The 13,345-nt window shown below is 40.2% G+C and overlaps 1 protein-coding gene across 9 annotated transcripts in view; it reads right to left on the reverse strand.

Annotated features, from left to right (window-relative positions):
* Window positions 1–824: 824 nt before the first annotated feature.
* Window positions 825–13,345, reverse strand: part of LOC148220085 (DDB1- and CUL4-associated factor 12-like) — a 46,442-nt gene continuing 33,921 nt past the window's right edge. For 3 of the 9 annotated variants that reach the window (XM_088155654.1, XM_088155648.1, XM_088155653.1), the window contains 2 exons: window positions 12,241–12,425; window positions 825–11,482 (listed from right to left, as the gene is read on the reverse strand). In XM_088155654.1, coding sequence (XP_088011780.1) covers window positions 11,324–11,482; window positions 12,241–12,425 — 344 coding nt within the window. In that variant the 3' untranslated portion in view covers window positions 825–11,323. The remainder of the gene's footprint in view (window positions 11,483–12,240; window positions 12,426–13,345) is intronic. The other 6 variants (XR_015799090.1, XR_015799089.1, XM_088155651.1 and 3 more) reach the window with 6 other exon arrangements.

A 13,345-nucleotide genomic window follows, 5' to 3' on the forward strand; every position in this document is an offset into this window, starting at 1 on the left:
TTCTCTTTGTACCATTTAAAGTTAAGCCTGTATTACCTTCCTCCTAATCCTATCTCACAGCAAGAAAATTTCAAATTAATAAACCAAAACCACTACATTAATTAATGTTTCTGCCTGGTTTCAAACTGAAACCAAAACAAGTGTGAAGAAGATGGGGATGCAGGAGCTGCTTTTAGGCACATGATTTTAAAACTTCAACATAAAGCTTCAATATTTTAAGGACATTCCTCCTCCAAAAAATAACCTTCCCAATTCTAGGCAGGCAAGAGGAGGCAGGGAAATAGGACACCTGGACAGAGGCCTCACTCTCCTATACAATGAAAATATGGTGAAAGACCTAGTGCTACAGCTGCACTTTCAGTACATAAGGTCTCCCTAAAACCCTTACTCCTAGACCTAACTGTCCACCTATAGGTATCTGTGCTGTACAATATTTCTTAGAAAAAAGACATGGTTAAGAGTAAACTTTTGCCTCAGAACAACTTAGGTACCAGAAGAAGAGAACAGGAAGGAGATGCTTTGAAGAGTGTAGCAGTCCCAACTCTCACATTAGATACATTTACTATAGAAGCAAGGAGTGTTACTGTAGCTATACAGAGAACAGGACTGATGTTTAAGCTATGAAAAACAGGAATAAGTTGAGAACATGCCCTTGGGATATCAACTCACTCACTGGTGAAGGAAAAACAACAGTTTACTTTGTTTCCTTTGAATCAGTCACGTCCACACAGAAGCTGGACTGTTACAAAGAGAAGCCCAACTGCCCTGGATTTACTTGCAGTGGGATAATTACAAAATAAAGGAAACCATCAGCCATGCCAACACACTATACAAATACATTTTATTTAGAGATACACATCATAAGATGCAAAAATACTTTTTGTTCACCAATTTTCAGATTACACAACCTCGAGTAGTAGAAAAAACCAAACTGCAGTTAAATACAATTATCTATGTAACAGGGCAGTAGTAAAAAACCTATATGCCAGACTACAGCATGTTTAATGATACTCAGATGAGAAAGTAAAGATCTAGGCATTTAAAACGCACATGGGGCATTGCCACATACACTAACATGGTTTTTCAAAGAGCAACATCTTTCTGGTATGTGAACACAGTAACTTGGTTAATGCAAGATGGAAAATTAGGCTCTTAATGGATACATAGAATCATAGAATGTTATGGGGTTAGAATGGACCTTAAAAATCATCTTGTCCCACCCCCCTGCCATAGGCAGGGATACCTCCCACTAGACCAGATTGCTTAACGCCTTATCCAACCTGGCTTTGAACACTGCCAGAGTTGGGGCATCCACAACCTCCCTGGGCCACCTGTTCCAGTATCTCACTATCCTCACAGTAAAAAATTTCTTCCTAATATCTAACCTAAATTTCCTAATTTCTTTCAATTTGTACCCATTACTACTTGTCCTGTCACTGCAGTTCCTGATGAGGAGTCCCTCTCAGTCTTCCCTGTTAGCCCCTTCAGATACCGATCTATAAGATCTCCATGCAACCTTCTCTTCTCCAGGCTGAACAGCCCCAACTTTCTTAGCCTGTCTTGGTAGTAGAGGTGCTCCAGTCCTCTTATCAATTTTGTGGCCCTCCTCTGGACTTGCTCCAACAGTTCCATGTCCTTTTCATGTTGGGGACCCCAGAGCTGAACACAGTGCTCCAGGTGGAGTCTCACGAGAGCAAAGCAGAGGGGGAGAATCCCCTCCCTTGACTTGCTAGCCACGCTCCTTTTGATGCAGCCCAGGATTCTGTTGGTTTCTGGGCTGTGAATTCACACTGTCGGCTCATGGTGAGTTTTCCATCAACCATCACCCCCAAGTCTTTCTCCCAGGGCTGCTCTCAATCACTTCTCCGCCCAACCTGTCGGTGTGTCTGGGATTTACATGGCCCAGTAGTAGGACTTTGCACTTTGCTTTCTTGAACTTCATGAGGTTCGCACAGACCCACCTCTCAAGTGTGTCAAGGTGGATGGCATCTCTTCCCTCCAGCATGTTGACTGCACCACGCAGCTCAGTGTCATCAGTAAATTTGCTGAGGGTGCCCTCAATCCCACTGTCCATGTTCACATTTCCCAATCAAATTAACAATTTTCCTCCGCATGGCAAATTAAGACTTATTTGTGGCCGACATGTGAAAAGCAAGCTGTAAAAATCACTGTTATGCTGTCCATGTGGTCAAGCAACACACAGATGACCTAAAATGATCAGTTCTTCAGAAGAGTCCAGAGGACTTAATTGCATTTAGCAAGCTGGCAGAAGAACTGTAATCCAAGATCCAAGCTCTTGCACCCAGAGTTCTTCCACATAAGAAATTTAAATTCTCAAATTTCAAGAACCCCATGTTCCACCTGCAAGCACACAACCAGATCATGTATTGCTGAGTTTACTTTTGAATTCCCATCTAAATGGAGGGAAAGGTAGGAAGTGGTGCTGATCTGAGAGTATAACTGCATTGGTTTTAAGTTGTATTTAATACACATGAAACCTGGACTCGTCTCTCCAGTGTCTCAAACCCAGGAAATTCAGCAGGTTCCACTGCTCAATGCAATCCCTGTTTTGATTTTAAATAGGGATAGTGCTGACCAGTGCTTGGTAAAGACCAGCAAGGACTATTGTGGGACTCTCAAGGCTTCCATTGCTCAAACACTCCATTACCAGCTCATCTCTGAGCATAGTCAGCCTTTAGCATTACTGCTGGCCAAAGCTCATAACTTTTGCCTTTTGAGCACAGAGTTTAGCTCATAGACCTACAACAGCACAGTTTTTTCATAATCCACAAAATATGCAAAAGACAAAAAGGTCTGTGGAGAAAGCCTTTAAATAGGACCAAGTCACCAAAAAGTTACCAATGCACCTTCGATTTTGTCTTCAATTTAGTTATAACACTGAGTAGCAGCCAAAGATGCCAGTTCTCTAGTTGACTAAAGCACCATTGATCAGATTAAAAAACTGGATGCAGATGCAGGCCACATCCACTTCCTGATCTGCTGACATCCACTGTATAATATGGATGCAAGAGAATTTCAGCTTCTGTAGAGTATGCAGGAGTGGAGTCTCCCTTTCCAAGGTAGGCAGCCAGCCACTGAAGTTTATGGTAAAAACACAGTGATTTTTCTACAGTGGGCTACAGGTTTTCTTTTTATGATGACTCAATATTTTTCAGACTAGGCAAGAAGCTTTGAAGTTACTGTTAATGGTGAACTAAGAAGAAATGGGAGGAAAGTGCTAAAGATTAGAAAACAAAGTTAAACCAATCTATTCTACTCTGAAAAGGGACTGTGGTAAAACCAGGACCTTACTGAATTTGAAGAAACTCCAAAGTTAGCAAGAACTAAAAAGAAAACTCCAAATTAAGTCTGCACTGGGGTACAGGGAAAACAGATTCAGTTAGCACAGGAAATACACATACATTAGAGTTCTGTGACCATTTATTAATGTCAATACACTGATGACTAATAATGCTGATTCTAAATACAAAGGTAGTCCCATGGATCAAGAGTGCAGTAATGTACTTCAGTTAATTATGAATATGCATGTCCATTGAAGGCCACAGTAAGTGAAGAAATGTTCCTGTTTCTATGCTCTTATGAACAAATTACCCTTACAGCTGGGAAGGGACATTCTGTACCAATCACACCATCCTCTATCTGCATAAGAGACAGAAACTTAGCCCAAACTCTAGATGTCAGTTTGAGAACAAAGATATCCTTTGCCAATTTAGAAAACAAAGTCAAATGTGCAATGTCTTTGTATGAAAAATAAAAACTAAAAAAACCCACAACTCTTGCTTTTCAGAGAGAAGAAACAATTTACAAGGTAACTGAACACTGAGACCCATGTGCAGAGACTGGTTTCACATATCTGCAAATTCCCACTGTTTCATTTGCAAGTTGCATCAATAATTTTGAACAGTTTTGCCTGACAGTTAAAAATGTGCACTGTAATATTTGAAGAGAGTTGTTACTATTTCACTCACTTGACAGCTTCTATGATAGTTCAGGATCCAGTGCTATTTCTGACACAGCTCATGAAATAAAAAGTAAGCTGAGAAAAGCTCTGTTAGATGGGTGGATTTGCAGGAGTTGTTGACAAACATCAGACCCTGGATTCAGAACAAAAGCCAAGTATCAGAAAGCCCTGATTTTTTTTTTTCCCCAAGGCTTTGGATCTTATTAAATATATTTGGGAGAAAACATTAAAATCAGTTCACTTTAAGACATCATACCCTCAGGCAAGAAGTTGTGACCACTGCACTGCACTTTTTAAAATACCTTGTGTAGTTTGTGCATCATATACATCATAGGCAATGGGAAAGATCCAGTATTTGTGTACACATTAACATACAAGCATTCACTGATAAATGTCACAGGTAAGACTGATACAAAAAAACCCCCAAAAATAGTGTATTGATTTGTGTAAACACCACATCCTAACACAAATGGAACAAACCACAAGTAACAGTACAAACTTGTTGCAATTTCAACACATACATCTTAGAAAAAGGCAGTGCATGTACTCAACCCTAAGATAGTGACGAGTTTGAGATAACTTTACAAAGATCAAGGTACCAGAAGAGGAAGGCACCTTAACCTCTGGTTAGACTGTTTTGGCATTATTTGGATGAATCATAGTGATTTATATACCCTGAGACTGGGAGGCCTTGAAAAGGAAAAGAGACCAGGGAAATGGGCAAATAAAAAGTACAAGTTTAATGAGATTTTAAGATTCAGCACCTGAATTTTCCCTTTTAATAAGGGAATCTAGAAAAGTAGTTCCTAAGAAAACAACATATTGACTCCTACATTTTTGTTCTGAGGCCAAAGAATCAATTTCTAGGACTATAGAGACCTCACACTATGTTGAAAGGGTTTTATACACCCTCTCGGTTTCAGTCCAATTACCGGAATTTGTATACAATCAAGTATTTTACTTGGTGGTTTTTTAGGTACAGAAACGGTCAGGCAGACCGGATTTTCTTAACTCTGCCAACCCTGGCACTCAATTTTAGATCTGTCTATGCTTTCTTAGACCACAACACTCCCAGCAGGATACTAGAGGGAAAGGCCATTAGAAAATGGCACTTAATTTTAATTGTGAATATTCCTTTCTGCCAAGGGCATTCTTCTAATTAGCCAAGTACCACAAGTACCACATTAAGAAACACAGCATCACAAGAAAAAAGATATTTCCCAATTTAAATCCTTCAAAATTAAGAAACAAGAATGACGGGGATATCTACTTGATACCTCTGAAAATGTTTCTGATTAAGCCCTTTCACAGGTACCTTCTAAGCAATGAATAAATATCTCCTCCATATTTTTTAATTTCTCAGGAGTTCTGAGAGCAATACCAAACACTTTTGGACTTTCACCATTTTTATTGTGCCCCTTGCCCATCCTCAACATGCACCAAAGTGCCCACTTGCTGAAGCAAGGGAGAGCATAAACAGGAGATTCCTTCAGACAAGATATGGCTATATTCTCCTTTCCATTCTCCCTTGTCTGCAACACAGACAAATTCCTGGTGTCTGTGCTTCAGAGACTAAGTTACTGAAGGTACTGCAACACTCAGAAATGCATTTTAAGTTGAGGTTCTGGCTGAGGGGTGGCCAGCAAAACACACAGTGATTTTCACTTGGCTTTAAGCTAGAGAGCATATGCCTGGCTAGCACAGGAGTCCAGGGCTCAGCATGGGCTGGCCAGAGGATCAGCTCCACCTGCATCATACATAGTTCTGCAACAGTGTTCCTAGGAACAAGCTCTACCTCAGTTGAGTAATTTAGTCATAACAGCAATTGCAATAGAAACTAAGAACCTCTCAGACACCTTGAAAAAGGGGGTTTATGGAAAATAAGGTTATCAGACCACCACAAATAGATCTCAGAGCTCCCGCCTGGCTGCTGAAAGATGCTGCTGCTTTGCCAAGATGTAGTGACAGCCCATCTGTTCTTAATTTCTTGCAAGCAAAGAAAACAGGTGATCTCCATCAAAGCCTGCTTTATTTCACATCTGCACCAGGTGAGGGATATTAATTCACAAGGTTGGTAAGTGCTTCTCATCTGAGGGGCAGAAATAAAGACACCAAACCACTGCTTGACATAGCTGGATCATAACTTTAATCTGTTAACTCTGCAGCTGTAAGGATATACAAAGCAAGTGCTCAGGTAAAGGAAGAGGATGACATTTTGGAGAAGAATAACTGAACATAAGTATCTTAAGGATTAAGATACAAAAAGCAGCCAAAGACTTAAAACAGAGGCAGCAAATATATCCCCATAATGCAGTTCAGGAGTTCACCTCATTAAGGAAGTCACAAGTCACCCACAATGTGTATGTAACCTTTGTGGACAGACTGAGTCCAGTAAGATCACTAGGTACTCTTCCTATGATCTTAAAAATGGATCTATGTGGAAAATGAACAAATGAGACTAGGAACAAACACCTATTAACTGTTCTTTGGTAATTTATTCACCTTGGACTAACATCAGCAGCACAGATGAGGGCAACCAAACAAATGGACTCACTTTATCACAATCCCAGAAAGCGCCCAAGGAGAGCACTACCAATTCTCCCCACCAGACTTGACTGTAGAAGGGAGAAAACTGGAGGAATTATCAGAAATAAGGTGAAGAAAGTGAACACCACCCTTATTTCTCTACTCAAGTTAACATTGCAAAGTAGCTTCTGCTTCCTTAGGAAGGTCTGTCACATAACACCCAATTGTTACTGAGGCATTGCTACCCAGTAGAATCTATGATTCTACTCTTCACCTCATTCCTGGTAATTCTTCCAGCTTTCTCCCTTGTACAGTCAAGTCAGCCAGGGAGAACTGTATTACTAAATCCATAGTTAAGGCACTGGGTTTGATTACCTGTGATTATGAATACTAAAAATGCAATACACAAAGATACCCAAATTAACATGGTAGTCTACTGAAAAGAGCTGAGTGATAAAATTAACTAGTTACTATACTCACTGGCAGCACAGAAGATCCCACGACTGAAAAATTAACAGCAGGAAGAAAAGTCCAAAGGTCTGTTATAATTAAAGTTCTTTTCCCTGCTTCAAGTGCCTAGTGTGAGATAAACTAGAGTCTGTTCCCCCCAGAAATAGGCTGTTAGCGTGTAATCCTCCCATTAGTGAACTACCTCCCATTAGAGCAACTACCCAGTTCTCCGGTCTGAGCCAGCCTGAAAGGTCTACCTAGTTTTTTAAAAAAAGCAAATTAAAGGTCTCAAGCATGGCTTGACAAAATGCCAGCAAACCCATTTCTGCTTAACAGGTCACTTCTGCAAGTACAATATTGCTACAGTAAAAAACTGGGATGATTTGGGGTGGAGGAGGCAACCCCAAACAGACCATTCAGATGGGCAGGAAAGAACAAGGGAGGGAACTTGTTAAGAAACATTTGAAAAGACAGCCTGAAAATGCAAATACCACTGGGTCTCAGCAAAGTAAAGCGAGACACAGTGAGCACAACTCAGCCACCAGACTGAATTTCATGTATCAGGGGTATATCTGTTATTTGAACACCGGGGTGCACTTAACTTGCCTCCATGAAGAGATGAGAGATACCCTGCTGTACAGTCATTTCTGCACTTCAATGCAAAACCACTTCTTCTCTCACCATGATCCCGGATTTCAACTGATTTCTAAACCAGTAGGAGAATAAAATCAATTCAAGTAAGAAAACCTGTCTTTTTATCTCATTTCTCCTATGACTTATATTTGGACAGTTGGCATATCACCACCTTTCTCTGCCTCTTCTTCTAACCTTGACTGGACCAAAAGTGACATATGACCAACCACAAATTATTCTGAAATTTAACATCTATAATGCTGTATTGCTACAAGTATTTAAAACCACTCAAACAGGCTAGAAATTCTCTTTGGTCCAATTTGTGTTCTTGCAGCATTATATCTAGTTTGTTCCCAATTTTTTGGGGGGCTTTTCATACAGCAACAAGGATGGCTCCCTCCCCATAAGAAGTTATCTTTGCAAGGAAGAACCATGAAAGCAGAATACACAGAAGCATGTGAAACTTGAGAAATTTTACATCATTGCCCAGATTCTTCTGAGAATTGTCCAAAGCTTCCTATGCAGAAAAAAGTGAGTGTCCTGGGGTACAATGCAAAAATGTGTATTCTATCACCATCTGTTGAAATGTGGGAGGGGTGGTGATCCTTATCTCTGTGGGAGATATCCTCTGCTGATGTGCCATCTGATAAGATCAGGGGGATGATCATCGTTATCTTTTCACAACCCATCCTTCCTCCAGAAGATATATTCTGTTAATGGGCCATTAAGTCCTATTGTATGACTGATAAGATTACATCATCCCATTGGGAGATGCTCCAGCCAGGGGCAGGAGCCAAGCCTTTCCTACCTAGATAAAAAACTGAGATTTGGAACACCAAGGCAGCCCTTTCCACTGGATCCCAGAGGAAAGTCGGACCTTTTCCACATCATCACTGGACCTTCGGAGGAAAACTGCACCCTTCTACAGGAGCACTGCTTCAACTGAACCACATCTGTCATGCAGGAGGACTGCAGCCACCATTTATACGGACTGCTACCAACACCCCGACTGACAGGGTGTCAGGTTGTATTCTGACTCTGTCGGTGGTTTTTTCTTTTGTATTATTGCATGTATTTTATTTTTTCTCTTTTTTTCCTATTAAATTGTATTACTGACTTGGAGTCTCTCACTGGTTTTGCTTTCAAACCAATACAGTGAGGAAAAGACACTCACACTAACAGGCTTTAGGACCACACACTGAGGTATTTGTGGAGATCAGTTGGCAGAGAGGGACACTTTCCAGTGGTGCCAAGGTGACTTCTTCAATAACCTAGAGACTGCTGACTGCAGAAAGATCAGCCTCCATGTTTAGAGGCTAAAGCTTAGTCCATAAAAAGACCCTTTGTTCCTCCTCACCCAGACCTGGAATATGTTTCAAATTCTATAGATCAACATCAGGGCTAGGGTTTCCAGATCAGTAGTTTTACTTTGGCAGTATGTGCCTAACGAGTTGTTTCAGCAGAATTAGAGGACACTCAGAGTCAAGTGTCTCATTTCTTTAGAAGAGAGGGGGAAAAAAAGGCACCTCAAACCAAGACAAACAAAATAACTAACCAGAAATTGTTCCCTGTGACTTTGATCTTACATGGTAGCTGGAGGAATAATCCTAGAAATACACATCCTGCCATACTTCACCAATATTTGTTTTTCTCTGTATACTTCCACTTTTCAAACCCTCTAAAATAACCAAAGCAGTAAGTTGCCATCACAAAACAACACAGTCACCATTACATGTTTAAAAACAATGAACTCTAAATAAAATATGAGAGCTCCTTTGCTACTCCATAGTTTAAAATGTCACCATGAACTGATTCAGTTTAAGCAACAAATCCACAAGGAAAGTAGAATTATTAAACATCACAAAATTATTTGTTTGTGAAGTACCCATGTCAGTGCTCAGTATGAGTAAATTATACTTCTGAGACAGGTGTATGTCAGGAGACCTCTTAACAGGATTTTTCACCAGGATGGGAGGGAACTGTATTCCTTGCAGGATTTTCATCCAAGTGTCCACTACCAACCAGAACTTAAGCTCATGTCTCACTGCTTGGCATTCCTGATGAAGATATAGAGTAAAAAGATGAGAGGGACCAAAAAGACACATGCGGACTAGCTCTAGGCAATCTGGCAGGAACTATATATGGGACTAGAGCTACTCTACAGCAGTGGCTGTGATCTCCAGCAGACACAGAAGAACAGAGCATGTCCCAGCTTTGTCATTCTTCTCAGCTTCAGCCAACTACCTATTTAGCACCAAAGCAGTGAGATATGGGCACACTCTGCTCCACTGGTGACAAGGGCATGGGACAGGCATTCATCCCAGCAGAGGACAGAGGTGGCAGTAACAAGCCAAGCTTGGTGCCTGCCAAAAGGCTAGGAGGAGCACCCTTGAGTCCTGCATTTTAGTGAGTATTAGGTAAGACCATCACCCTGGAATGCACATGCTTCATGGCTGGACCTGAAGGGCATTGGACCTATTCTCCCCACCCAGTCCCACACGAAGTTTGTGGGAGTTTGATTGCAGAAGGCAGCAGGGGATTCGAGGAAAACCTGAGCCTTTCCTACAGCAAACAAGATGACAACAGACACTGCTAGCTCAATGTGAGCTAACAGCATGTTATCTTGCTACATGGAAAGCTTCCAGCTTGCATTAGACAAGTCCAAGATGCACTCTTTAACCTCAAAGAAAAAAATCCGAGTTTATTTATTCCATTGGCATATTAGAGGAGATGGCCAACCAGAACAGCTAAAATGGGAAAAGTTTCCACAACCTGGGACAAAAAGAGGTCTTGGTTTTTAGGCAGTTTATGAAGAACACATGAGCTGCCACAGCAGGAATCTTGACTCATCTGGAAAATGGATAGATTTAGTTAATTTTGAAGGACAAGAACACTCATGTCCCTAGCCCCCATTTCCTCTCAGCACCTCTTCAGGCCTTCAATGTAATGTCATCCTGCAATAGCCACACTGCAGAACAGCCTATACAAACTCCAGTTATGCAAGCTGATACCTGGGAGAAGCAGAAAAGGAATAGTGGATAAATTTTCTTTTGGCACTGCTGAAAACTACAATTCAAGTACAAATGCATTTTTAAAAACTCCTGCACTTTGGGCTTGATGGGCAATACCCCAGGGGAATCTGTCCCTGGACTCCAATGAATATATATTAAAATGACCATACTCCTCTATGTATAAACAGTGCCATTAGACTTGTACTTTTAAAAAATAAAATTAACCCAGACTAGGGCCAGGCTCTACAGATAAGCTACTACTTTACATCTTACAAATATTTAAAATATTTTTAATATTTTTAATATTTTAAAATTACAAGTAGTCCTCACTCCAGGTAATGGAACTAACACAAAATATCTGAAGACAGACAGCCCCTAGACTTTCACAGAAAGTCCAGAAGCAACCACTCTATAAGAAAGGAATCCTATGTCACAGCAAAGAGGAGGAGGCACATGGCCAAGACAGCCTAAATGTGGGGGAAGAGTAATTTGGAGTAAATACAATAAAAAAAGGATTTAAAAATCCTTCATATAAAAGATCAAGGAGGTTAAAGCAAAAATAATGGTTCAAAAAGATGTACAAGACCGTTGGAGACCAACAGAAAACTCTGCCGAAAAATAACTTGTATTTAAACCAGAAGTCAATGGCATCACACAATTTTGTTTTAAAAATGGTAAAGTGGAAACCTGTGTCAAGATCAGCATTTATGAAGAGTTATCATTAGCTCCAGAGACCAGCATAATTCCCATGAAGTCCTGATGGAAGAGGGCCTCCTGCCACAAATAGTTTCGTTCCAGATGAGTCGTAGCAGTGGGTATAAACAGCATTTGGGAAGAAATGTATGTCAGAAAAATAATTTCTCCAAGTTTCATCGTGATTCTGTTAAAGGAAAGTTTAGATTATTACTGCAGTCAAACAAACCCCAAACCTTGTTTCACAAAAGCAGAAGGTCGTTTCCAGAGCCTAAAAAGGGATCTTCTCTGTTAATATTCCTGAAGCTTCAGACAGATCAATAACAAAGTTGTCCTGAAGCTTTTTCTGGGGACATTGAGGCCAAACATTGGAGGGGGGAGATGAAGGGTAGGGAAGATAACAAGTTTCATTAGTTTTTAAAGTTACATCACAATGATACAAAGGATAATGGAGAAAAGTTAGACAAAGCCATTAACTGCTTTATGATAACATACAGGAAATTGAACTCAAGTACCTGCCATGACATTACCTCAGGAGGACAGTTTCTAATATTGCACACAAATAAATCTCTCTTGCTTTGAGTACCACATTAGAGTAGCACATTTTTAAATGAAAGACAATGAATTTTGTGTTTGAGGTTCTGAAAACTAGAAGTTAGATTACATTAGAAAATATAATGATATAAAATCTAGTTCATTTATGAATCAATGCATAAGAAAAGTAGTCAGTATGCCTTACACTTGAGCAACCAACCATTCAATACCTTTTCATAAAGCTTTTCTAGAGAGCAATACTGCAGCACTTCTTGCTTTTCAAGATTACAGTTATTAGTTACATGATTATTGTTTGACTAGGACACATTTCATATAATAGCTTCCATTACTACAAAAAGAACCAGTGTAAACTCCTCTGTAAAGGGTTTCCTACAACTACAAGCTACTCACCAGCCAACCTTTCCCAGTAGTCAACTTTAAAATTTCACTTCCTCCTAATTTTTGCTTCTGTCCATAGCAGACATGTGGGGGCTTTTCATCCAGGAACCTCTGGGCTCGGATATCGTAAAACAATAGAGAACCTTGCCCTGTTCCCACTGTGATGATGTGCTCATAGAAGCTCACTGATCTAATACCTGTCAAAAAGAGAAGGGACATACAATGCAGTAAGGAAAATGGATGCTTTGGCTCTGTAGTAATGCTGCTTGATGTCTAAAATTTTCTTTAAGAGGAACTACCTACTAATAGTATTCTCCATAACACACAAGTTTGGACCACACACTGCTATGGATCAGTGCAGACAAATCTCATTGATGCTATTGAAACAACAGCTTCAATTACATATACTACTTCCTCCTCTGATGCCATCAGACACACTGATGATGTGTAATAAGAAGCTTAATTCTCAGCAGGCCCCAGCTCTGACAGATAAACAAAGATCACAAGCCATTTAGGATCAAGAGTAGTTTTGTTTTGTTCACAAGCCTCTAAGTGAACACACCATGAGTATGTGGGCAGAAGACAGAGGAAAGAACATCACATTGGTTCCCTCCACAAGCTCACACCCTATCTAGCTATCTGCCAAGGTGTGATAAGTGACTACGTGAGAAAAATTACTGTCCCAGCTGCCATCAAGTGCATTTTGCTGGTCAAGAGGCTAGCTGTAAGCAAGTATAAGCACTAGTCACTTTGCTGCTAAGACAGATCAGTATTTTAAATAATTTTGAGGCTGTCCCTACTCAAATATTCTCATACCAGCACATCTTAGTTCATAGCTAGTACTTTTAGCACTTCACCCAGCAATAAAAACAGACTAAGAATACTACAAGCAAAGCACTACCATGTTACACCAGCACATGGGAAGCTACAAGTTTCCAATCCAAACAAAATATTCTAACACAATTCAGTTATGCTATTAAACTGAGCAAAAGAATAAATTTTGTTTTCACAAAATCTTAATCTGAAGCCTCATCTTCAGATTAAGCTTCCTTCCCTTGGAAATAGTCTTGAGGAGATTCTGTATGTAGGAATTTGCAATTTGCAAAATTTCCTGTCA

This window comes from Sturnus vulgaris, chromosome W (genome assembly GCF_052056855.1).
Source record: "Sturnus vulgaris isolate bStuVul1 chromosome W, bStuVul1.hap1, whole genome shotgun sequence".
Classification (NCBI taxonomy): domain Eukaryota; kingdom Metazoa; phylum Chordata; class Aves; order Passeriformes; family Sturnidae; genus Sturnus; species Sturnus vulgaris.